The 25,736-nt window shown below is 39.7% G+C and overlaps 1 protein-coding gene and 1 non-coding gene across 4 annotated transcripts in view; one reads left to right on the forward strand and one right to left on the reverse strand.

The window, feature by feature from the left end:
• The window catches only part of CDH7 (cadherin 7), a 137,731-nt gene that overhangs the window by 25,967 nt on the left and 86,028 nt on the right, over positions 1-25,736 (reverse strand). For all 3 annotated transcript variants that reach the window (XM_081561549.1, XM_081561548.1, XM_081561550.1), the window contains one exon: positions 9,217-9,470. In XM_081561549.1, coding sequence (XP_081417675.1) covers positions 9,217-9,470 — 254 coding nt within the window. The remainder of the gene's footprint in view (positions 1-9,216; positions 9,471-25,736) is intronic.
• Positions 9,917-9,988, forward strand: TRNAC-GCA (transfer RNA cysteine (anticodon GCA)). Its single transcript has one exon. It is a non-coding gene; the product is annotated as a tRNA-Cys (tRNA).

Below are 25,736 nucleotides of genomic sequence, written 5' to 3' on the forward strand. Positions count from 1 at the left end.
AGTTTCTATAAATTACAGCCTAAAATACTTGACCTCCTTCACTGTAGGTTGAAGTGATCAATTTAGAGATCGCTTGCATATTTTTGTAGCACCAGCAGTTAAGGTTTCTGCTCTCTGCATTTATTATGCAGATGCCTCCAAATCTCAATATCCAGTCTCAATCCTTTTCCTGAGATTTCGTAAACTACCCCAAATACTGTCAACATCTTCTGTTAAACGTCAGTATATCCAAAAGCAGATTCATCAACCTTTCACCCAACAGTCCCTCCCCCTAAATATACTAAGAATTAAAACATACACATTGTTTCCAAATCCTCAAACAGCTATGTAAGGTCATGTAACACACTTTCACTTGCATGCCTAATGTTCACCTGCCCTTAATTCTTATTCATAGAATTCTGGTTATGTCAGAGGCAGTCATGTGTCCAGCTGAAAATCTACAGTAGCTAGCCTCCCTGTAAATGCAGTATCCTTACATCTGTGGGCTTCCTATGGCTCAGACAGTAATGAATCTGCCAGCAATGCAACTGATTCAGGTTCCATCCCTAGGTAGGGAAGATCCCCTAGAGAAGGGAATAGCTATCCACTCCGGTATTCTTGCCTGGAGAATTCCATGGACTCCTAGCAAATGAGATGCAAAAGAAAATTTGCAGGTTGAGCATCATTCCAAAACTCCCTTAAGGATAGGCTGCTGCTGCTGCTGCTAAGTCGCTTCAGTCGTGTCCGACTTTGTGACCCCATAGACAGCAGCCCACCAGGCTCCGCCGTCCCTGGGATTCTCCAGAACACTGGAGTGGGTTGCCATTTCCTTCTCCAGTGCATGAAAGGGAAAAGTGAAAGTGAAGTTGCTCAGTCGTGTCCGACGGAGACAGCTGCTAATTCAGCTGCCATCTGATTTTGCCCCTTCCTCTCTATCTCACCAGGATGCGAACACACTAGACAGCAATCGAAAAAGCATCTTGTAAGTACAAGGTGATGAGTGCCTGATATAAGAAGCCAAGCCCTTGATGACATTATCCTGCCAAATTGTCAGTCTTTGCTTGATGCCAGACTTCTCATTGAGAAGTCATTAGTGTTAAGCTTTGTTCCTACCAGCCGCCACACACAACTTCTAAGGCAAGCAGGTACCACTATTGCTATAGTTCAGGACTGGACTTTAAAGTCTCACAGCTGATTGTTGATGGAGCCAAGATTTAGAACAGTGTTTGTCTTCACCATCTTTCCAGTAAGCACCATATTGCCTATAGATGAGCTTTTAGTCTCTGCTACCTACATTTCTAGAATTCAGCTTTACCTCCTTTTTCCCTACTGCTCTATCTAAAATTCTAAGACAGTCACACTGACGTATTAATGGAATAAATGACAATATAGCATGTGTCTCCATTTGGGCGTCTTTCCTCCTGTTGGTCCTTCTTTACTCTGATCTTTCCTCCTTCCAATTATTGTACTCCTACTATTCCTTGACGACAATCCTCTGGCAGTAAAGCACCAAGCCATCCCAATTATTGGGCTGGCCAAAAGTTCATTCCGGTTTTTCTGTAAGATGTTATGGAAAACCCAAACAAACTTTTGGGTCAAGCCAATACTCAGAAATCACACCTTTTTAAGAAAGCTTGTGGTATATATGACTCAGGGACTTCACTACAAGCTCCCTGTGCCATATATATATATGTATATATATATATATATGTATACCACCATGAACCACAGACTGGGCATTAAATGGTAATATTTATAGCCAGGACCCTGCCACAAACCTATTGTACCAAGTTGAACTTTTCATTCACTATTCGTATTCTTTATCTGCAAAATGAGAATGTTTTGCAAAACGATTTCTCATTTCCAGATTTCACATTGGAATTTTTTTCTAAGTTTTCGCTAAGATCTCTCCTCCTGCTAGATAACGAGTGGGCTGGGATTGCATCTTCTATATCTGAATATCCCCACTGTTCTGCACATCTGCAACAAAATCAATCCTAAAAAATGCCTGTAGTTATTGGTGCTGGTGTTCAATAAGCTATGGAGATCGATTAAAATGGTCCTCTCCGTATTCACAAGCAGCACGCTTGTCACCCAGCTATTGATATGCACGTTAATAGTCACAAAGGGAATGTGCAGGTGAGCAGGCTGGGTGAACACGAAGGCATCAGTGCTACTCCCCAGGTGGGAAAAGTAACATAATAATTAAGCATCGACAAATCTGATCAATAGAAATAATTGAATCATTTGAGTTGAAACCTTAATCTCTTAAGTAATTTACAAGCACACGCACGAGTGTGTGTGTGTCTTGCTGCCAGCAGTGTACAGGTTTTGATACAGAACCTGCTAAAATTCTAGAACCACATTTTCTAACTGTGTGACTGGAGTCATTTTTATTTATAAACTGTGGAATGTTAATGCTTGTCTTCTAGGGCTTTAATGAGAAATAAATTACTTTAGGATAAGCTGGAGTTCAGTACTTAGCAATGTCACTATTTGCAGCCTCATCCCCATTTTCTAACAAAGGTAACTCAGTTTTCCTTCAGGAATTTCAACCTTCTCAATCTCACGCAACCTTGATGGGACTCACAATGAAGAGGCCCAGGACTTCCTGGGTAAGAGAAGGACACATGTCCTAAGATAGGACCCCCCCCCCCAAAAAAATCTTTCTTAACAGAGCCACGAGGAAAAAAAAAGTGGCCAATGTTTCATCCTCTGTCTCATTCATAAGAGACTGTTCGCACATTCTTGCTACTCATATTTATAGAGAAACCTTCCTCCCCTCTTTTCTAAAGACTGGCTGTTCAACTTTCCCTTTAATTCTGTGAGAACTTCACATGTAATTTAGATTAAAATAATATGTACAAATGTATGCATGTATACAAGCCGCTTAAAATACACAGTGAATTATTCAGACACCCAACTTGTGCTCAGACTAGACACACTACATACTGTAATATCTGATACTATTTTATCACCTTTCATCTGAGGACATACCACACCAGGAATACCAAAAGACCCTGCTGGTAAGTATTATTATGATCCTTGAACATAAATACAACTCTAGTTCTGTATTTGGATTGTCAGAAATGCCAAAAATGATCGCCATTACTTTTTTTCTTAAGTTGGAGTATAGTTGCTTTGCAATGTTATGCTAGTCTGCTGTACAATGAAATGTATACATATATCCCTCTTCCTCTTGAACCCCCCTCCCACCCACTCATCATCCCACCCATCTGGGTCATCACAGAGAGCTGAGCTGAGCTGTACAGCAGCATCCTCCTAGCTATCTATTTTACACATGGTAGTGTACACAGGTCAATCCCAATCTCCCAATTCATGCCCCTGTCCTGTCATCCATTACTCCTTAATCACACTTCTTACTATCTGATCTTTGTAATACCATGTTTCAATTCATTGGCTATTTTAGGCAGAGGGATTTTGGGCTTACTGAACTGCCTGCAGCAATAAATGTGCTCATTTCATAATATAGCATTAGACTCTAAGGATATAGCTACCTAAAACATGGACTTCCCAGGTGGTCCAGTGGTAAAGAATCCACTTGCCAATGCAGGAGACACAGGTTAGATCCCTGGGTTGGGAAGATCCCCTGGAGAAGGGAATGGCACCCCACTCCAGTATTCTTGCCTGGAGAATCCCATGGACAGAGGAGCCTGGTGGGCGGTCCTAAAGACTCAGGAATGACTGAGCAACTGAACACACACACAAATGCATACCTCAAACACAAACAGACCTTACATTTTTGGCTTGTCCAAATCCTGCCACCCCTCAAAGTCCAGCTTAGGCTATCAGTCCTTCAAATGAGGTCTCATGTCCAGTGAACTTGGAGTGATTCGTATTTTTCTCACAATTTGCCCTATGAGAGCTCTGGCACTTTCCCCACCGTGTACTGTTTAACTTCTACGGAATCTTATTTCTTCAACAAGATTGTAAGTTCCTTGAGGTCAGAGGAAATGTTTTATTCATCTGTTTTTTCTGTATTTTTCCAGTGTCATGCACAAAGCAGGTTCTTAATCAATGTACGTGATTCATTGATCAGTCTATGAATGCTGACATGAAGAATTAATAGTCCTCTAGACACTAGGCTGCTCTTAAAGTTTTTCCCATTTTACTGATGAGAAACACAGAAGCGGATTTTTATTATTCCGAAAAATGATCAGAATCAGCAGAACACAAATCTGTCTTTCTAAGTTCAGTAGATAAAGCCTGATATTTGGTACTTGGGGCCAAAATTTACATGAAATGGTAAGCCACTACATAAAAAACAAAACGTCAGAAACATTCTGGCCCTCAATTACCCAGTTTTGTTTTCAGAATTTCTCTTTTTTTCCTAAGTAATCTCAATCACCTAATTTCCAGTTTTGGCTTCTAGCTTTCCTATCAGGAAAGAGGAAACAGAGTGTACTCGCAGTGGTGGGCGGGGTAAGCGCTCTGGGTGGTGTGCGAGCTGTAACAAAGACACGCCAGTTCACAAAGCTGCTGTACTCTAGCCAATCACCGGGCTCCGGGTTCATTTAATCTTTCACCCTGTTGTGACTAGACTTCTAAACAGTTAAAATGGTAAGGTTTCAGTGGTAACATAGATGCCCTGGTATTCTTTTAAGGAAAGGGCAGATGTGCAGAGCTTTAAGTTGCTACATTAGTGGATTAGGTTAAAAAAAAAAAATGCTGGGCAAGGCATGGCTCATATGGGAAGAAGACCTCCATTTACCTTGCTGGAGGCAAGTAAATGCACTTCTTTTTAGAATTCTAATTTCTTGCCCCATATATCAGCAATATTCCAAACACAAACAGCATATGCTAGATTTCAGTATCACGCTACAAAGAATGTCAATGAATTCAAACACTAATTATCCACTTTCTCATACTCTTTTACAATTCAAATATTATCTGGCCTAATTTTAAACAATTATGAGGAAACAAATACTGCTTTTCCATTCCTCTGAGAACTACAATATCCCTAAAGGTACAGGAGCACAAAGTTCACAATTTTAAGAGTCTTCAGCTTCCATCTCAACCTGGAGATTCACTTTTCCTAGGATCTCGGCAGACTGTGGAATCTACTCATCCACTGGTATCTGCAGAAGGGCTTATGTTTTGATAGTTACTTGAGGGCCCAATGCAAATACGTGTTTATGTCCATTAAACAACTATGCAATATTTACTATAATGTCTTGGAAAACATGTGAATACAACACAACCTTCAGTAGATCGCCAATATAGTTCCTTGTAAAATATGTCTTCCTTCATTGACTTTACTGACCTTGAAATAAAAATGGCATGAAAACAATCAACTATAATAATAGCAATGTACAGGGATAATACTTCCTAATATTGCAGTCATGACTGACAGTTTAAAAGCATCACTTTCCCTTTCTCCCTTAATATTCAAGATATTTGGGGTCAAGCAAGGACTGAGTGTGTGCAGCTTCCCCTGTTTACTGGGTTATGTGGAACTATCCCCTAAAGGCACTCAGCAGATAGCAGAAGAAAACCAATCTTCTAGAGAACATTCTTTCTAGAAGTTCCCTTCAACTCACTGAACTACACAATGAGGAGACTGGCCTCTTAATGACTATCATAAATGCATCGGGAAAGAGAAATATGCGAGAGAGAACTCCAGAAACAAAAAAGCTATGAGTGATTGTGCTGACCTTATTTAAAAAAAAAAAAAAGAGTAAGGCACAGCAATGTTGCAAGAATATGAGCATAAATCTAAGTCAAGAAATTAATTTTCAAAAAGCAAAAGATATATTCACAGGCATAGACAAAATAAAATTTAACTCAACTTTGAACAAAATCCTTACTTGTGAGATTTTAGAGATTAGAAAATGATGTAAGAAGCACTGACTGAACTCTCAGGATCACCTTTATTAGTTTTAAGAAAATAAAAATGAGGTAAAAATACAGTGCTGGCCAGCTGATGGAGGACATAGAAGTCTTTATCTCCAAATTCAGCGGAGTCCACCTTTTGGCCTCTTCTTTCTCTGTGCTCCAGGGAACAGACATGGAACTCACTTCATCTCTAACTCAAGTCACTACTCACTTGGTCCTATTCTCCCTTCTCCTTCCCCAAATTATTATATAATACTGCATTTTTTCACATAAAATATTATTAAAAGTGAAATATTTACTCTGAAAGGCTCTAACAGAATGATACACAAGAAAATGGATAAAGAAAAAAAATTATAAAATACCAATAAACCCAAATTTTCTTAAATCCTCTCACTAGCTGAGGTACTGAATTATCATGCATATTACTGTGTCTCTCTATTTTTCCAATCCTCAATTTCATGAAAGCCTTCTCTCTTTCTCCCCATTAAATTAAGTGATTTAAGCAGAAGTCAGGCTCTCCTGAGCACCTGAGCTATGACTATGATTGCACTGCGGTTGTTTACTCACAGGGGAAGAAGGCAAGTATGTTGCTAGCATTGCGACACTATAACAAAGCCCAAATTCAAGTCTGTGCACATTAACAGGACTCAGTGGATGGAGCTGAACTTCAGTCACGGAACTTTCTGACAATACAGGTTGGGCTTTTAAAGGGAAGAGAAGGCTTATTCCATCTGAGTGCATCTCGAACTCATAGATATTCTAGTATACAGAAGGTTATATTCTTAGAAATGGTTTATGATCACTGTGTTAAAAATAATACAGCTACTACATAGCCTGAATTTGTTATATAGACAGAGAAGCAATGAGTATGACTTCACTTTTGAAATAAGTTATTTTATACAAATCTTTACTAGGCTATGATATTAATGTCAAAGAAAAGAGAAGGAAAAGAAAGCACTAATTACATATACATACTCATATATATATGCTGATTATTATTTATTTATGATAAATTGATATTTAATATTATTAAATGTGTGTAATAATTTATTTATAGTATATAAATAATAAGCCTAAATACCTATTATTTTAGGGAGACAGAAGATTATGAGCTCTTAACTAAAAATCATTGTCTAATGTGTATATGTTTTTCATGACACTCTGCAGTCAATGTCCAGACTTAGTTCGTAAGTTAGCTCAAGAGCACTTAGCATTATTAAATATCAGTTACACCAGAAGTTCAGTCGGTGGTTAGCTTATATGCTGAACATATCTCAACATAAAACCTTCACTAATTTTTGTAAAACGTGAAAGTAGGAGTCACACAGTCGTGTCTGCCTCTTTGGGGCCCCATGGACTGTATAGTCCATGGAATTCTCCAGGCCAGAATACTGGAGTGAGTAGCCATTCCCTTCTCCAGGGGATCTTCCCAACTCAGGGATCGAACTCAGGTCTCCTGCATTGCAGGTGTATTCTTTACCAGCTGAGTTACCAGGGAAACCCAAGAATACTGGAGTGGGCAGCCTATCCCTTTTCCAGGGGATTTTTCTGACCCAAGAATTGAACTGGGGTCTCTTGCATTGCAGGTGGATTCTTTACCAGCTGAGCTACTAGGGAAGCCCACTTTATAGGTTTTATAATCAAAATCCAAACCATGAAATAAAAACGCGTTACTTATGAACCTGAATTAAGACATGAAATACAATCTAATTTCTAGTATATTCTATATAACCACTTAGATATTAAATATTTACTTGAGAAGACAAAACATATGCATATACAAAAATATGTACGTAGCTCTTAAATTATAAAACTATAAGTAAAAAGTGTGAACTGGAATGCTGTGATATTTTGGAATGCTTATATATCACTGGGCTTCCCTGGTGGCTCAGAGGGTAAAGCATCTTCCTGCAATGCGGGAGACCCAGGTTCGATCCCTGGGTCGGGAAGATCCCCTGGAGAAGGAAATGGCAACCCACTCCAGTACCTTGTCTGGAATATTCCATGGACTGAGGAGCCTGGTAGGCTACAGTTCATGGGGTCGCAAAGAGTCAGACACGACTGAGCGGCTTCATGTATCACTATTCTGTTGGGCCTACAGAGTTGGTTACAACAATGTTTCCACTCTCTATACAGGCCTATTGAAAGAACATTTTAAAATAGTCTTTGTATATAAATAAGGTATTATTTTATTTTTAATAAGTAGATTAGACTAACAAATGGAGAAGGCAATGGCACCCCACTCCAGTACTCTTGCCTGGAAAATCCCATGGGTGGAGGAGCCTGGTAGGCTGCAGACCCATGGGGTCGCTAGGAGTCGGACACGACTGAGCGACTTCACTTTCACTTTTCCCTTTCATGCACTGGAGAAGGAAATGGCAACCCACTCCAGTATTCTTGCCTGGAGAATCCCAGGGACGGCGGAGCCTGGTGGGCTGCCGTCTATGGGGTCGCACAGAGTCAGACACGACGGAAGTGACTTAGCAGCAGACTAACAAACACATACTATCCATATAGACCAATATAAAAAAGGATCTGTTGAGAAATTAATCCCCAATTTAAATTGTTTATAAAATTAGTTTTCTGACATAAACATTCATCCTACAATGAGGACACAAATCACATTCTCTTTGAACACAGTTTGTGTTGAAAAAGCTCAGGATAATGGGCTGAACAGGAACATCAGCTCTGCTTGCAGATAACAATGGTGTCTAAAGATACAGTACTGCAGGACTTCCCTGGTGGTCCAGGGCTAAGACTCCAGGCTCCCACTGCAGGAGGCTAAGGTTCGATCCCTGGTCAGGGAACTAGATCCCACATGCAACTAAAAGATCCTGCGCACTGCAACTGAAGATCCCACATACTGCAACTAAGGCCCACCAGAGGCAAACAGATAAATAAATATATATATTAAAAAAAGATACGATATTGCCATACAATAATGGCCTTAGATAATCAGGTGACATATTTTGGAATTAGTAAAATAGATGAGGGGTTCTGATCCTGTTTCACTTCTGCAGTGATGGCTCAACACATATATAAAACTGGTTTCTATTTGCTGTAACCCCAAAGCTTCCCCAGCAGCTCAGTGGTAAAGAATCTGCCTCCAATGCAGGAGCCGCAAGGAATGTGGGTTCAATCCCGGGGATGGGAAGATCCCCTGAAGGAGGGCCTGGTAACCCACTCCGGTATTCTCGCCTGGAGAATCCCATGGATGGAGGAGCCTGGCTGGCTACAGTCCATAGCGTCGCAAAGAGTGAACCAGACACAACAGAAGCAGCTGAGCACTCATGATCCCCAAGCATCACAATGTAAAACATGAGTTGTGAGCAAGGGCACGCTGTTACAGAATTATTGAAAAGGACAGCAGTGAGCTCTTACCTCACTGGGCTGTTAGAAGAATCTGGGTCGTGAGCTGCTACGGTGCCAATAATATTCCCAACTTGGGTGGCTTCCGACACCTCCATGGGGTACAGGGGTGCAGAAAACACAGGGGGCTCGTCCACGTCTTCCACGATTATCTTCACGGTTGTCGTGTCGCTGAAGGGTCCCAAGCTCAGAAAGCGGGGGTCGGCATCTTTGTTTGCAGCTTCTATCCGTAGCGTGTAACTTGTTTTGGCTTCGAAATCCAAGTCCTGTAAAGAAAGTTGTTAGGAAAATTAAATTGCCCATTAAATACTCGGAAAAGCAGAGCCTTTTCACATATGCATGTCAATAAGCACAGTACAGACTCTACCAGGAAAATGTACCATCAGCATTCAAAAACAATAAATAATAATGCCAATCAGAATCCTTGCAGCTTTCTGGCTCACAGACAATGGTAAGTGCTTTTGAGCTAACTTAATCCACTCTGTGTAGTACACTGCATGAGTAAATGCAGGTCTGTAGAAGATTACTGGAACAACAACTGATATGATATAAAAATCTTTTCCAGCAGGGATCTCAAGGTAGTATTCATCAACCATGTAATTTCACTGCACTATACGGGAGTGCATGTTGAAAAGGGGGGAAAAGATAACTTTCAGTTGAATTTCTCATTTACAAGGTCATTTTCATTGATTCAGGGGACTCCTTTGGGGCTTCCCTGGTGGCTCAGATGGTAAAGCGTCTGCCTGCAGTGCAGGAGACCCAGGTTCAATCCCTGGGTTGGGAAGATCCCCTGGAGAAGGAAATGGCAACCCACTCCAGCATTCTTGCCCGGAAAATTTCATGGACTGAGGAGACTGGTAGGCTACAGTCCATGGGGTCGCAAAGAGTCAGACACGACTGAGCGACTTCACTTTCACTTTTCATTTTACAATCTTAAGACTTCCCAGGTGGCGCTAGTGGTAAAGAACCCACCTCCAATGAAGGAGATATAAGAGATGTGGGTTCAGTCCCTGGGTTGGGAAGATCCCCTGGAGGAGGGCATGGTGGCAACCCACTCCAGTATTCTTGCCTGGAGAATCCCATGGACAGAGGAACCCGTATGGTCCACAGGGTCGCAAAGAGTTGGACAAGATTGAAGTGACTTAGCACACACACTTACCATCCTAAACTTTCAAGTGTTCCGAATGCAGCAGAAGAGGCAGTATACTGTAGTTATACAGCCAGAAAACATGGCTGATTCTTATTTTTTTAACTTTTTATTTTGTACTCGGGTACAGCGATTAACAATGTTGTGATAGTTTCAGGTGAACAGGGGAAAGGACTCAGCCATACATGTACATGTACCCATTCTCCCCTAAATTCCTCTCCCATCCAGACTGCAAAATAACACTGAGCATGGTTCCATGTGCTATACAGTAGGTCCCTATTGGCGATCCACTTTAAATATAGAAGTGTGTACACAGCTGATTCTTCTTGATGAAGCACCCATTGCTCCTTTCTTCAACATTCCACCATCAGTATACACAGTCTCTATTTATATTAAATGGTTGACAGTTATAATCTCTCTTCTATAATGTTTCAACAGGATTAATATGCTAGCATTTTTCTCAAATACAGTGACCCGACTCAAACCATATGGTAGCTTTAAAAATGTTTTAAGGGCAGTGAAGTGTACTTGTGAAGCACCATCTGTGAAAAAAAAACCATCATATGCCCGACATGTGGAAGCTGTCTGTGACAATAGTCTGCTTCTCTTTCTTCAAGAGGTATAGAGAGTTCCAGCTTGTTGGGACTTTCAATCTATCTCGCCACTGAAACACTGTCCCAAAATAACTGTTACATTTAATGCTATAAAAGCAAAAATTTTAGAAACCAACGTTAAGTTGCAGCACATATAAAAAATAATGTACTGTAAAGCAACTATACCCCAATTGAAAAAAAAAACAAAAAAACCACAAACCTTAAAAAATATATATATTTGTCATTTTACATGTTATTTAGTTTAAAAAAGCAGTGAGAAAAATTAACTAAATGTACTGCTGTAGAACTGTAGTCTAAATTCATCGCCATGCGCGTATGGGCACATGTGGGCACACACATATAGGTATGTATACATTCCAATTCATTCCAGGATATGAGGCTAATTAAAATGATGGAGGTATATAAATATAAAATATATATACACTTAGTAACACACTCTATGTATACACGTATATGCTATATGAGACATAAAAATTTATATACCACTTACATAAAATATAATAACATACATATATACATATATATACACACGTTAAATCAATACACAAAATAGGTTTACAATATCTAGGCCAGAGAGCATTCACTCAACTGTTTATCTGCTTAACATGTCTCATCTAGGAGATTGTAAATTCCAGACTGTTTTCTTCAGTACTAGCATACTCAGTGCCTATTCAGAATTTGATACATTGAAAAGCGTCGATAAATTCTTAATGAATTAGAAAAAGAAGGGATCCAGATATCCAGACCTCAAGAGCCTTGAAAATGAACTGTATCTTTGCTCCAGAGAATCCAGAAGGTTGAAGTGAGAGATGAGGGAAGAAACAGCCAGGTATATTATTTTTCTTGACCAGAAAAACTTCATATAATTACCAAGGGAAAACCAAATTTTAATTCTTCTCTGAGGTTTCACATGAAAATGCTGGGACCTCCCTGGTGGCTCAGTGGTGAAGAATCTGCCTGCCCATGTAGGAGGCACGGGTTCGATCTCTGATCTGGGAAGATCCCACATGCCACGGAGCAACTAATCCCGAGCACCAAATCCATTTTTTGAGGCTACCATTTTTTTGGTCTACTCTCCAAAAATATTTCTAGTCCAATGGTTGTCAACCAAAGGTGAGAATCAGAACCACTCAGGGAACTTTCTAACACATTCCTGGCCCCTTCCAAGAAGATTTTGATTCAGCAGATCCAGGATGAGTCACAAACATACATATTTTTAAAAGGTTCTTCAGGTCATTGTGATGCCAATACTCTTCTAAGAAACTTGATGGTTTGGTGGTGGTTTAGTCACTAAGTCATGTCCGACTCTTGCAACCCCATGGACTGTAGCCCGCCAGGCTCCTCTGTCCATGGGATTTTCCAGGCAAGAATACTGGAGTGGGTTGCATTTCCTTCTCCAGGGGAGCTTCCCAACCCAGGAATCGAACCCAGGTCTCCTGCATTGCAGGCAGATTCTCTACCAACTGAGCTATGACGGAAGCCCAAGAAACTTGACCTCCTCATTAAAATTTTCTTGGGCCCATATATGCAACCCAATACCTTATTTGGGTTCTGCTAAAAATAAAACAAAGCATTCTTATTTACCCAAATGCATTTACTTAAGAAACTCTCAACATACACATAGCTTGAATATGAACCTATTCAATTTGTTCTTATATTACTTACAAAACTAGTAAGTTATGAGAAAAATCTTATTACATATTCTGTGACTATGTAAGACGAGGTTAAAAAAAAAAAGAAAAGAAAAAACCCTGTTTACCATCTCCTTTTCAATCACTTCAAAACCACAACTTTTGATATATATGCAGGTTTACCAAAAGGGACAACAAGTCTTTCTGTATTCAAGTAAAAGTTTGATTGACTCATGAAAGAATAATTTAACATTTCCTGCACAAATGAATGCAATTATTTTATGGCAACTTTTTTTTTTTTAATGTGTCTAAAAGGCAACAAGATGCAGTAAAGACATCTGGATACTGCCAAGTCATAAAGAAACACAGGATCATGCATGAAGATTGGCTGCCTAAAAGCTATTATGAAAATAGAACCATAAAAGAATTCTTATGAGAGCCCATGAATCAAGATTCCAGACAGAAGGAATTGCCACACAGAATGATTTTCAGAACAAATCACAATAAGCCAGTTTTCAAAGAGGGGTATGGTGTGATAGATGGCAAATTGAAGAAAAGACTTTTGCAGTAAAATGTTAATTCCTGTTTCTCCTTCTGATTGATTTCTACATAAGCAATATATCCCATAACTATTAGACTTTGCCAACAAAGGTCCATCTAGTCAAAGCTATGTTTTTTCCAGTAGTCACGTATGGATGTTGAGAGTTGGCCTATAAAGAAAACTGAATGCCAAAGAACTGATGCATCTGATCTGTGGTGTTGGAGAAGACTCTTGGACTGCAAGATCAAACCAGTCAATCCTAAAGGAAATCAGTCCTGAATATTCATTGGAAGGACTGATGCTGAAGCTGAAACTTCAATACTTTGGCCACCTGATGCGAAGAACTGACTGACAGGAAAAGACCCTGATGCTGGGAAAGACTGAAGGCAGGAGAAGGGGACGACAGAGGACGAGATGGTTGGATGGCATCACCAACTCAATGGATCTGGGTTTGAGTAAGCTCCAGGAGTTGGTGATGGACAGGGAAGCCTGGCATCCTGCAGTCCATGGGGCCGCAAAGAGTCAGACACGACTGAGCAACTGAACTGATTAAACTTAATAAGCAAAAGTTATATTTGGGGAATGAAAAATAAAATAATAACCAGGGAAAGAGGAAGGAAAGGGAAGGAGATAAAGGTACTGTTTAAACACAGTCTATTCAATACTTAAAACTACATACCACTGGAGATTCTGAAATTGTACCAAAACACTGTTCAAGCCGCAATCCAAAAGAGCAAGAAATATGAAAGATTCCTAAGAATCTGAACTCAAAATTGCATCGCTTAGACCCCAATTAGCAATGCCATACAGAAGTTGCTTTATCTGTCAAGTGTCATCTATGTCAGAGACACTGAAAGAGAAAGCTGCTTGCTGGACATAGTCCCTCCTAAATAATGAAATAGCATTGTGTAAATTTATTGCCATCAAAAGATGATGAACTTTGGGACGAAAAAGCAGGCATAGTAACTAAGACAGTGGTCAGCAACCTTTTCCTATAAAGACTAGACAGTAAATAATTAGATTTGCAGGCACATGAAAATGAACTAGCTTGGCTGTGTGCCAATAAGGCTTCATTTACAGGCACTGAAATCTGAATTCTATGTAACTTCCACGTGACTTCCACGTTTCACACAACATTCCTTTTTCTTTTGATTCTTTTCCCCAACCATTTAAAAACATAAAACTATCCTTAGCTCTTGAGCTGTCTAGAAACAAGCAGGCAGCTGTGTGCCAATCCCTGGTCTAAGAAGCCCCAGATAATAAGCTTCTCTCTCCAGACTAGAGGTTCACTCCTCTTCCTCCCACCCTTTTTACTCCAAGTAAAATGAATTATTCACTATATACAGTGCACTTGGTACGTTTCCAGTGTGCATCATCTGCTGTTCCCTCCTTTTCATGGAACTCTGTCTGCCATTTCTCTTATGGGAATCTTTGGAGATTGTGTGTGTGTGTGTGTGTGTGTGTGTCTGTGTGTCTGTGTGTACTACAGCCTGTAGCCCTCCAGGCTCCTCTGCCCATGGGATTTTCCAAGCAAGAGCACTAGATGCCTGGATGGCGTGGGGTGCCATTTCCTACTCCACGGGATCTTCCCAACCCAAGGATTCAACCTGTACATCTTGTGCCTCGTGCATTGGCAGGTTGATTCTTTAACCACTAGCGTGACATGGGAAACCCATCTTCTTTATGAGTGATTTCATAATAAGACTTATAATAAGACTTCTTTATACTGAGAGAGAGGTACCTTCAAACAGAAAGTTTTAGGCAAAGTGCATTTTAAAAGATGCAAGATTGATACTATTGAAGCTAAGTAAAAGTTGGTACTATTGAAACTAGCAAAAAGCTCCAGTGAAAGACCAAGATTATATGTGTACTTAGGGGCAGACACACTATGTAAATTCTAAGCCATGTCTGCCCGCCACCCATTCCCTTTCTGCTAGAACAAACAGGCATTCTCCAAACTTGAAGAGCAATAAGCACCCTGTGTTGGACGGCGTCATCACATCTTGGTAGCTACCTACCTCATCAAGTAACTGGGTTGCTGTAAATTGTTCATAAATGTAAAGCATCTAGAACAGTGATGGACACAGAGCAATCACTGCATAGGCATTTGCTGTTACTACTGTACTATTATTAGTGCCATTACTTCCTGCTAGATTATGAGCAAATCATAAGGAAAGTAAAGACTATGTCTTTTAATTCTGTTTTTCCCCAGGACACCTAGGCCTATGTTTTTGGAAAAATCAGTTTATAATATTCATCTTCTGAATTAAAAATCATTAACTATCATGAACAGTGGAGTCTTATCAGTTTCTCCCTGCCACTGTTAGCTTCCTCAACAGTAAAACCTAAGTTAAAACAGCATCTTGAATTCATTTAACAAAATCTCTGCACTGATTTCTTTTTTCTTTTTACTTCTATTTATAGCTTGGTTTCTGGTCTACAGCCAAACACGCTCTCATGAAACTCAGTGACCTTCTTTTAGTGCTTGTACTTTTGGTCAGTGCTGTTGTTGATGTTTCAGGAACTGATCCAAGTTACATCCTTCTGGAAATCCTTCAATCTGTTCCTGTAACCATCACATGGTACCACAGGCGCTGTTCTATGTGTTAGTGTACACATGTGTTCCTGTCTATATATTTAGTGTCTTATGTTTAATACTGATTTTGTACAGAAGCACGGAGACTGTTCATCATCCTTAAAAGCATTTCTTTCTCTGGAGCTTTCAGCTGTCCTTTGGATCAAAGCATTCGACTCTGTTGCTTTCAGTATCCTCCCTACTTCTTGATCAAATCAATATAAATCATTTTTACTAAGTAAATGGGCTTCAGTGAGACTGTACCAATGGAAAAAGAACCCATAATCATTACCTGCCCTTGATGATTATCTGACTGTAAATTAATCTACTACCCAGGAACTTAGAAGTAATCTACAACCTTGGAAAAGGTTTCTCAGCAAAGAACAATTTTGTACATTTAAACAGTTGTAAGAGTTCTAAAGTTTTTCCCTTTTCCAAAAGCAAAACATGCCATTATTATGCACAACTACACTGCACCCTTCATGTCTCCCTTCCCTGAATTGTGCCCTCAGGTTGACCAAATGCAGACAAGACTTTTCCTTACTCCTGACCCCCCTTTTCTTAGAACCAACCTTCAGCAGGAATCTTGCTCCAAGTTATAAAACTACCTCCATCATGAAAACAAAAGAAAATGTACATTTCCTTTGTGTAAAACAAATACAGTGTGATCTACACTCACCATATTCCACACACACATACTCCAGCCCTTAAAAATTCTTCAAGTCTTTGTAATCTTTCTCCCCTAACTACAATATCCTTGAAGTCTGCCTTATATGTTTAACTTTGTCTGGTGACATTTATGCTTTGACAGTTGCAAGTGACTTTTATCACTACACACAGCTTTTGTCTTAAAATGTCTGTGAACCACAAAACCTATATCTGTATTTGTGCACTAAGTTATTTTTTATAGAGAAGGCATCAAGGGAAAGGTGTGTTACAAACTATTATACACAATAATAAATATATTTAACTAATAATTAACAAATAACTATATTTAACTTATATGCAGAGCACATCCTGTGAAATGCTGGGCTAGATGAAGCACATGGTGGAATCAAGATTGCTGGGAAAAATAACAACCTCAGATATGCAGATGATACCACTTCAATGGCAGAAAGTGAAGAGGAACTAAAGAGACTCATGATGAAGGCGAAAAGGGAGAGTGAAAAACCTGGCTTAAAACTCAACATTCAAAAAACTAAGATCATAGCATGCAGTCCTATCACCCCATGGCAAACAGACAAGGAAAATATGGAAACAGGGTCAGATTTCATTTTCTTGGGCTCCAAAATCAATGCAGACAGTGACTGCAGCCATAAAATTAAAGGATGCTTGCTCCTTGGAAGAAAAGCTATGACAAACCTAGACAGTGTATTAAAAAGCAGAGACATCACTTTGCCGACAAAGGTCTGTATAGTCAAAGCTATGGCTTTTCCAGGAGTCATGTACAGATATGAGAGTTGGGCCATAAAGAAGGCTGAGCACCGAAGAACTGACACTTTTGAACTGTGGTGCTGGAGAAGACTCTTGAGAGTCCCTTGGACCATGAGGAGATCAAACGAGTCAATCTTAAAGGAAATAAACCCTGAACAGTAATTGGAAGGACCGATGCTGAGGCTGAAGCTCCTATACTTTGGCCACCTGATATGAATAGTCAATTCACTGGAAAAGATCCTGATGCTGGGAAAGATTGAGGGCGGGAGGAGATGGGGATGACAGAGGATGAGACGGTTGGATGGCATCGCTGACTCAAGGTACATGAGTTCGAGCAAACTCCAGGAGATAGTGAAGGACAGAGAAGCCTGGTGCACTAGAGTTCGTTGGGTCGTAAAGAGTCAGATATGACTTGGCGACTGAACAACAATAACAATATATATATATACATATATATTGTTCAGTCGCCAAGTCGTGTCTAACTCTTCGCGACCTCGTGGACTGTAGCCTGCCAGGCTTCTCTGTCCATGGGATTTTCCAGGCAAGAATACTTGCGTGGGTTGACATTTCCTACTCCAGGGGATCTTTCCAACCCAGGGATGGAACACACATCTCTTGTGTCTCCTGTGTTGGCAGGTGAATTCTTTACCACTGTGTCACTGTTGATGCCTTCATAGAGGTTCAGGGGTTAAGGGGGAGAAGAAGAGCTCTGAAAGTTTTCCTAGCTCTGTGGGTGTCCTCTACCAGGTACTAACCCTTTCCTGTCTCCCTGTGCTAGATTTTGAGATCTATGATAAAAGCCAAATGTAAAATCTTACATCTCTCTGGCAGGTAACAATTGTCTGAGACAGGTAAGATAGAGATTCACTGCCTGCTGAATGAAGGAAAAAGAAAATTTTAAGAACAAATTACTTGAAATGTAGCAAAACGTGCTGAGTCACTCAGTCATGTCCAACTCTTTGCCACGTTTTGTACTACAGCCCGCCAGGCTCCTCTGTCCATGGGATTTTTGTAGGCAAGAATACTGCTGCTGCTGCTGCTAAGTCGCTTCAGTCGTGTCCGACTTTGTGCGACCCCACAGACGGCAGCCCACCAGGCTCCACCATCCCTGGGATTCTCCAGGCAAGAATACTGGATTGGGTTGCCATTTCCTTCTCCAGTGCATGAAAGGGAAAAGTGAAGTCGCTCAGTCGTGTCTGACTCTTAGTGACCCCATGGACTGTAGCCTACCAGGCTCCTCCGTCCATGGGATTTTCCAGGCAAGAGTACTGGAGTGGGGTACCATTGCCTTTTATGAGGCAAGAATACTGGAGTAGTACTAAAGAAAGCTGAGTGCCGGAGAATTGATGCTTTTGAACTGTGGTGTTGGAGAAGACTCCTGAGAATCCCTTGGACTGCAGGGGGATCCAACCAGTCCATCCTAAAGGAGATCAGTCCTGAATATTCTTTGGAAGGGCTGATGCTGAAGCTGAAACTCCAGTACTTTGGCCATCTTATGCGAACATCTGACTCATTTGAAAAGACCCTGATGCTGGGAAAGATTGAAGGCGGGAGGAGAAGGGGACGACAGAGGATGAGATGGTTGGATGGCATCATCAACTTGATGAACATGAGCTTGAGTAAACTCCGGGAGTTGGTGATGGCCAAGGAGGCCAGGCGTGCTGCAGTCCATGGGGTCGCAAAGAATCGGACACGACTGAGCGACTGAACTGAAGTAGGTAGCCATTCCCTTGCATCTCCTGGGTCTCCTGCATTGCAGGCAAACTCTTTACCTGCTGAGCCATTCAGGAAGCTCCTTATAGCAAAATGAAAGTGAAAGTGAAGTCGCTCAGTCATGTCTGACTCTTTGCGACCCCATGGACTGTAGCCTACCAGGCGCCTCAGCCCATGGAATTTTCCAGGCGAGAGACTGGAGTGGGTTGCCAAATACGTAAAAGCAAATACAGAATAAGCAGTAAAAAAATTAATGGGTGGGTCTATGTCCATTTTATATTTTTATGAGGGTCATTATTTTAACTTTCAAAAAACCCCATATGTTAACAGCTACTTCTCCTGTGCTTGATAGTTATATTTTATAAGATTATTTACACTACATAAAAAATATCTAGTACTTAACGGATAAACTGGAACCCTGAGAACGCTATTATGAATAGTTGCAGGAATGTTTAAGCCTAAGACATTAAATCGTGTCAAGATATTAAAAATAAAATAAGTATATCTATATCAAGATTATTATTATTATCTAGCTTCACAAGTACCCTCTGACCTCCATGAGTACTTACATTAATATTTTAACCTAGATTTAAAGATCACTGAATATTTTTTAAACAGCAACTCAAGCAGGTATACCTAACACATCTCCATTTTGTAAAAAATTTTTTAAAAACTTTGACTATCAACTAAATGTGTTTACATTTCAAATTGCTAATTGCACTGTCTAAAAAAGAGGTAGTACCATAAATTGCTAAATATATTCCCCAAGAACAATACATATTTATACAGTTCTTATCCTGTGCAGGGTATAGTTCTACAAGTGAATTTAAGTAGGCTGTTTGAATTTTATAAACAGAAGTCAGAAGACAAGCCTTGCAAAAATGACTGTATTTCTGCCCATCAAAAACCTGATTCACAGTACAGCTTAGATTGATTGGCTACTTGCTTATGTCCATATTTCCCAGCATGCACAAACATCAGTGAAAGGATCTCCATCACTTTCAGGGAAGCTAAACCCAGATTATGACCCAAACACAGTTTATGTTTCTCAGGGGATTTTTATGAAATAATGGCAACTATTAAACTATCTTGATCCACATGATTACTTTGTGAGTCATGCTGACAGTCGAGAGGAGATTACAGTGGCAGTCAGCTGACCTGGGAGTCACCCTTACTTTTGCCATTTCACGTAAATGTAACCTGAAGGTTTTTTAGTTTCTCTGGAGAAGACCTGGAACCCCAGATCTCTCTTCTTCTTTCACAGTATCCACAGTATATTTTTTGTTTGTTTGTTTTGCTGTAGTGCATGGCATGTGATATCTCAGTTCCCTGGCCAAGATTGAACCTGTACCCCCTACACTGGAAGGGTGAAGTGTTAACCAGTGAACCATGAGAGGTCCCTACAATATTTTATAGCATCTCTCTTTCCATGTACTTCACCTCCTCACTCCTTGAATCTGAGCCACCCAGTCCTGCTTCAGTCAATATAATGCAGTGGAAGTGATGTAGGGTCAATGATGGAAATCAGCTTCAGGAGACCTTGCAGCTTTTGTTACTGCCATTCATGGAACAAACCCAGATTAGCTACTGGCTGATAGGAGGCATGCTTCCATCCCTTATCATTCGGGCAGATAGACAGTTACCTCTACAGAGGAGCCCACATAAGACCACCAAAAAACCACCCTGCTGAACCCCACCAAATCCTGACCCATGAAATCACAACCTAAAAAACACTGTTCTAAAGCAATAGCTTTGGGGCGATTTGTTGGGTAGCAGCTGATACAACCACAAAAAAGAAGAGAATAAGAGTGGGTGACTTCACTTTTTGACATCTGATTGCCGAATATCCAGGGAAAATGAACCAAAATAGACTTGACCAAATAAACTAACAGCAGAGAGGTCAGATCTATACATGGAAATTTCCTTCAACTCCAGGCCCTCTATTCTTCAGTTCAGTTCAGTCACTCAGTCATGCCCGACTCTTTGCAACCACATGGACTGCAGCACGCCAGGCTTCCCTATCTATCACCAACTCTTGGGGCTTACTCAAACTCATGTCCATCGAGTCTGTGATGCCATCCAACCATCTCATCCTCTGTCATCCCTTTCTCCTCCCTCCTTCAATCTTTCCCAGCATCAGGGTCTTTTCCAGTGAGTCAGATCTTCGCATCAGGTGGCCAACGTATTGGAGTTTCAGCTTCAGCATCAGTCTTTCCAATGAATATTCAGGACCAATTTCCTTTAGGATTGACTGGTTTGACCTCCTTGTAGTCCAAGGGACTCTCAAGAGTCTTCTCCAACACCACAGTTCAAAAGCATCAATTCTTTGGTGCTCAGCTTTCTTTCTAGTCCAACTCTCACATCCATACATGACTCTATTCTAACCATTCCCTTATTTGATTATGTCCTGTCTTTACTATATAACACAGATTCCAGGATCCACCAATCCCCTCCCTCTATTGCCAATATATGCAAATCCTTTTATTGACCTAAATATGAGTTTTTATTTCCTTTCTTGATCAGTTATCTTCAAATCCTCTTAAAATACCTTATTCCCAGAAGAAAACAAAAAATGCTTTTTCTGAATCTTTCTCTGCCCCGATAACTGAAGTCTGTCAGTTTCAACAAAAGCTAAAAAATTCTTTTCCTCATTTTATATGCATACTTTACGGTGTTCCCAATTGTCCCCTTCATTTTAATTGCCATGCATATGCTATGACTCCCAAACCTAACTCTGTACTCTAGACTACTCCTTTGAGATAAAACCCTTATTCATGACATTCTAGAAACAGTTACCTAGATGTCACAAGTAACACAAATGTAATATTACATTTTAATCACCTCCACACTCCCATTCTGAAGGTATAGCACATTTTTCATCTAGTTGCCCATACTAGAATCATTAGTTTTATCCTTAAATTCTCTTTCCAACTTTCTTTACATAATCACTAAATCCTCTCTTATCTATTTCTTAAATATCTTTTCCTTGGAATCCTACCTACTGAAACTAATCTAGGAAACAACCACCAGGGGAAAAGAAGGGAAATTGTATTTTATCTGTGACTTGTACTAAGAAAAAAACAAAAAACATAAAAGCCTCACTGGAAAATGTCTTTGACATAGACATATTCTGAAAAGATTGCTTTGATAACAGTTAAAATCAAATAAAACAGAAAATGCTCCTAAGGAATGGGGTTTTAGTACCTTAGTCTATCATGTGCTGACATTCACATTACCATCAACTTTCTTCAAAGACAGCTGATTTCTTCTTTTTTAAGACCTTAAATTCATCTCTAATCTTGACTATTCAAAACAAGTACTGCTGCTGCTGCTGCTAAGTCGCTTCTGTCGTGTCCGACTCTGTGTGAGCCCATAGATGGAAGCCCACCAGGCTCCCCTGTCCCTGGGATTCTCCAGGCAAGAACACTGGAGTGGGTTGCCATTTCCTTCTCCAATGCATGAAAGTGAAAAGTGAAAGTGAAGTCGTTCAGTCGTGTCCGACTCCTAGCAACCCCATGGACTGCAGCCTACCAGGCTCCTCTGTCCATGGGATTTTCCAGGCAAGAGTACTGGAGTGGGGTGCCATCAAAACAAGTACATTTATACCTTAATAAGCAGGTAGCAGTCTCTATGCATGCACCAATGTTCATAAAGATTAAAATAATGTTCGGATTGACTTTTGATACACAGCAACAATGGGTTGAACAAATTGGAAAATATTAATCTGAAAATCAGACATTCACTAAATTAGTTACCGTATTAATCTTATCACATCCAGCCTTCAAAACTAAAACCCGAAATGTATGCTTTTTCACAGTCAAAGGGCACGGATATCTTTGCTCCATTTTGAGAAACATGCATCCACAGCAGCAGGCTTAATTATATAACATCTTTGAAAGAAAAAAAAACATAATGAAAAGAAGAAACATAAATTGGAAATGTTGCTGGTTTCATTTTTCTCCACCACACATCAGCAGCATGTATGAAATACTGAAATACACACTTGACTCTGAGCATTAGCCCCTCATTACTGCAAGCAGCAGACAAGGGCACGTCTCAATAACAAGACAGCAAACCCAGAGCTCAGAAATCTGTGCAGCTGAGTAAGTCAACAGGACACAGCATATTCTAACCCTTCTGCCCCCGCAGGGAATGGAGGCCAGCATGGTGTCAGTACCTTCCCAGTAATGCTATGTTATGTGATGCTTCTGACTTCATTCAGCCTTTTTGAGGGTATGACTATGAGGCGATTAGGAAGACAGAACAGTAGAATGGGCCTGAGGAACCTTGAATATATTATTTGACAATACGATATGTGCCTCCACACAAGCCAGCCCTGGGCCACAAACTGGATGTGTGCTTGTCCTTCACAGGAAATGCATGTTGAAACTGCTCATTTTTTACTGTACTGTAACTCTACATGGTAATCTATTTTATAGAAGCAAAATCCATATGTAATCCCAACTGAGATTTTACACTGAAAAGTGAAGTACATTAGAGGTAAGATTGCCATACTCAAAGGAAAAATGAAAAACTAAAGTTCCTACATTGTAAATTATGATGGAGAAATGTAAACAGAAAGAATTCTAGGTGGAAAGGAAGACATGGCGTTCACTCAACATGGGATAATACTTATGTTCATGCTCTGTGAATGTTGAAGCCCTAGGTAACTGGTTATAAAGGTTATCATCAAATCATTCATAAATAGCCAGTGAAGTAGACTCTACTTTGCTTTAACTGTTTAACACTATGGTTATGTTATTATCTCAAATATACTTAAAATATATAATCATGTATATTCTTAATGTACAGAAAGGATCACTGAATTCTAAAAAAAAAAAAAAAAATTATCTGGTAATAGCCATACAAACCTTTAGCCTTGTGGTTTCTGCATATTTGATCATACTAATAAACATTTTTTGTATCAGACATGAGAGCAGTAACAGCGTAACTGAAGGTGGTGGCGGTGGTGGTCTACTCACATCTGCCTCTCGTGACCCTGTAGACCGTTGCCCTGCCAGGCTCCTCTGTTCACGGCACTTCCCAGGAAAGAATACTGGAGTGTTGCCACTTCCTTCTCCAGAGGGTCTTCCCAATTCCAGGATCAAACCCAGGTCTCTTGCAGATTCTTTACCGACTGAGCCACCAAGTAATCCCATATAACTGAAGGTAATCTTTCACAATTCTGTACATATTTTTCTTTTTCTAACTAACATATGCTTTAGAAAAAGATTGTTTTTCTTTCTCCCTGCTCCTAAATTTACCCGTATGCAAAGTACAGTATACACAGATATTAGGGAAATAACTTGCTCAAACTAGAATAAATCTCATTGTAACCAGAATGGTGCATTGTTTATGAAAAAGCAATGGACTAGAGTTTTATTATACTATAGAGTAGAAAGAAAATAGGTTCAGATGATTATCAAGCATGGTTCACAGGTACAAAATAACCTCATTCCAATAGAAATGACTCTATCTAAATGGACATAAGATCACTATTATCCAAATGTGAAGTAGTATTTTAAGACACACAATAATCAGAACAAATACGTCTTGAACAAAGTGCTCATCAACATCCTAGCAGTGCCTGGTTGTAAATGTTTTCCTGAAGTTAGGAGAGCCTGGAAAACTTTTCAACAAATGATTCATTTTTTATGGACTGCCTGCAGCATTCTTTTATTTATCTCTGAAAATCTTAACATATTCTGAGAACCATGGAAGAAAGCTTTGTCTTCTTTCAGAATTTCTTGGTTTTAGTCAGAATGCTCTTGTGACTGAGATTCAGCAATTCATTCTAAATTTCACAAATGATTCTACTATTAACTGGTCGTGAAAAGAACAGTGAATTTATGGGACTCAAATGTTTTCTCAGACTCTGATCACTCTGAGGGGGTCTCTGGAAATGTTTTACCTGGAACAGAATATACACCCCCATTTTACTGAAATCTTGGTAAGCAGAACTGAAAATTAAAATCCAGTCCTTGAGGGCCATAAACAATTGCTATTTCTTGACAGAGAGAATCAGCAAATCTTAAGAAGAGACTTCTTTCATTCTGAGAAAACCACCCCAAAGAGAGAAAGACTTTAGTTTAAAAAAGAAAAAAAAAAAAACATAAAATACTCTTCTGAAATTGAGAACCAAAATAATGTTGGTTTCATGATAGAAAAGAATTCGTCTGCAATATTGGAGACCTAGGTTCGATCCCTGAGTTGGGAAGATCCCCTGGAGAAGGGAAAGATTACCCACTCCAGTATTCTGGCCTGGAGAATTTCATGGACTCTACAATCCATGGGGTTGCAAAGAGTAGGACACTTTCATTTTCACTTTCATGATGGAAAATCACTTGGATTTGGGAGTAAAGACGGCCTTTGTGAGCTCACACTGCTCACAGTTTATAAAATTTTTAAAAATAATAAAAAATAACACAGAAGGTTTAGGGATACAGACAAGAAGGATGGATATTCCACATGCAGCCCCTAGAGGGTTAAATCCATGTGGCTGGATTGAAGACAAGAGTTCATACACCTATTTTCATGAACTATAATGAAGCTACTGATTTGAAACTTACTATTGTAGTTCTCATTAGTAAAAGCTCTCCTGAATTCTAATACTTTTTCAATGCATTCTTTTAGAATTTTCTAAATCTATAACTTTATCAATGATTATTTTACCACTTCCTTTCAATTTGTTGTACCACTCTGTCTTAACATTAAAGTACTATTTTATACTATATAAAATGTTTATACTATATAAAGTATATACTATTTTATACTATATAAGGCATAAAATACTTTATAGTAAAGTAGCTTCTTTACAAACTAGCTAGAATAATAAAAATCAAATGGTGTTGAGTTTTGAATAGCAATTTCTAAAAAA

Source organism: Giraffa tippelskirchi, chromosome 14, assembly GCF_054371585.1.
Source record: "Giraffa tippelskirchi isolate mGirTip1 chromosome 14, T2T-mGirTip1v1.2.pri, whole genome shotgun sequence".
Classification (NCBI taxonomy): domain Eukaryota; kingdom Metazoa; phylum Chordata; class Mammalia; order Artiodactyla; family Giraffidae; genus Giraffa; species Giraffa tippelskirchi.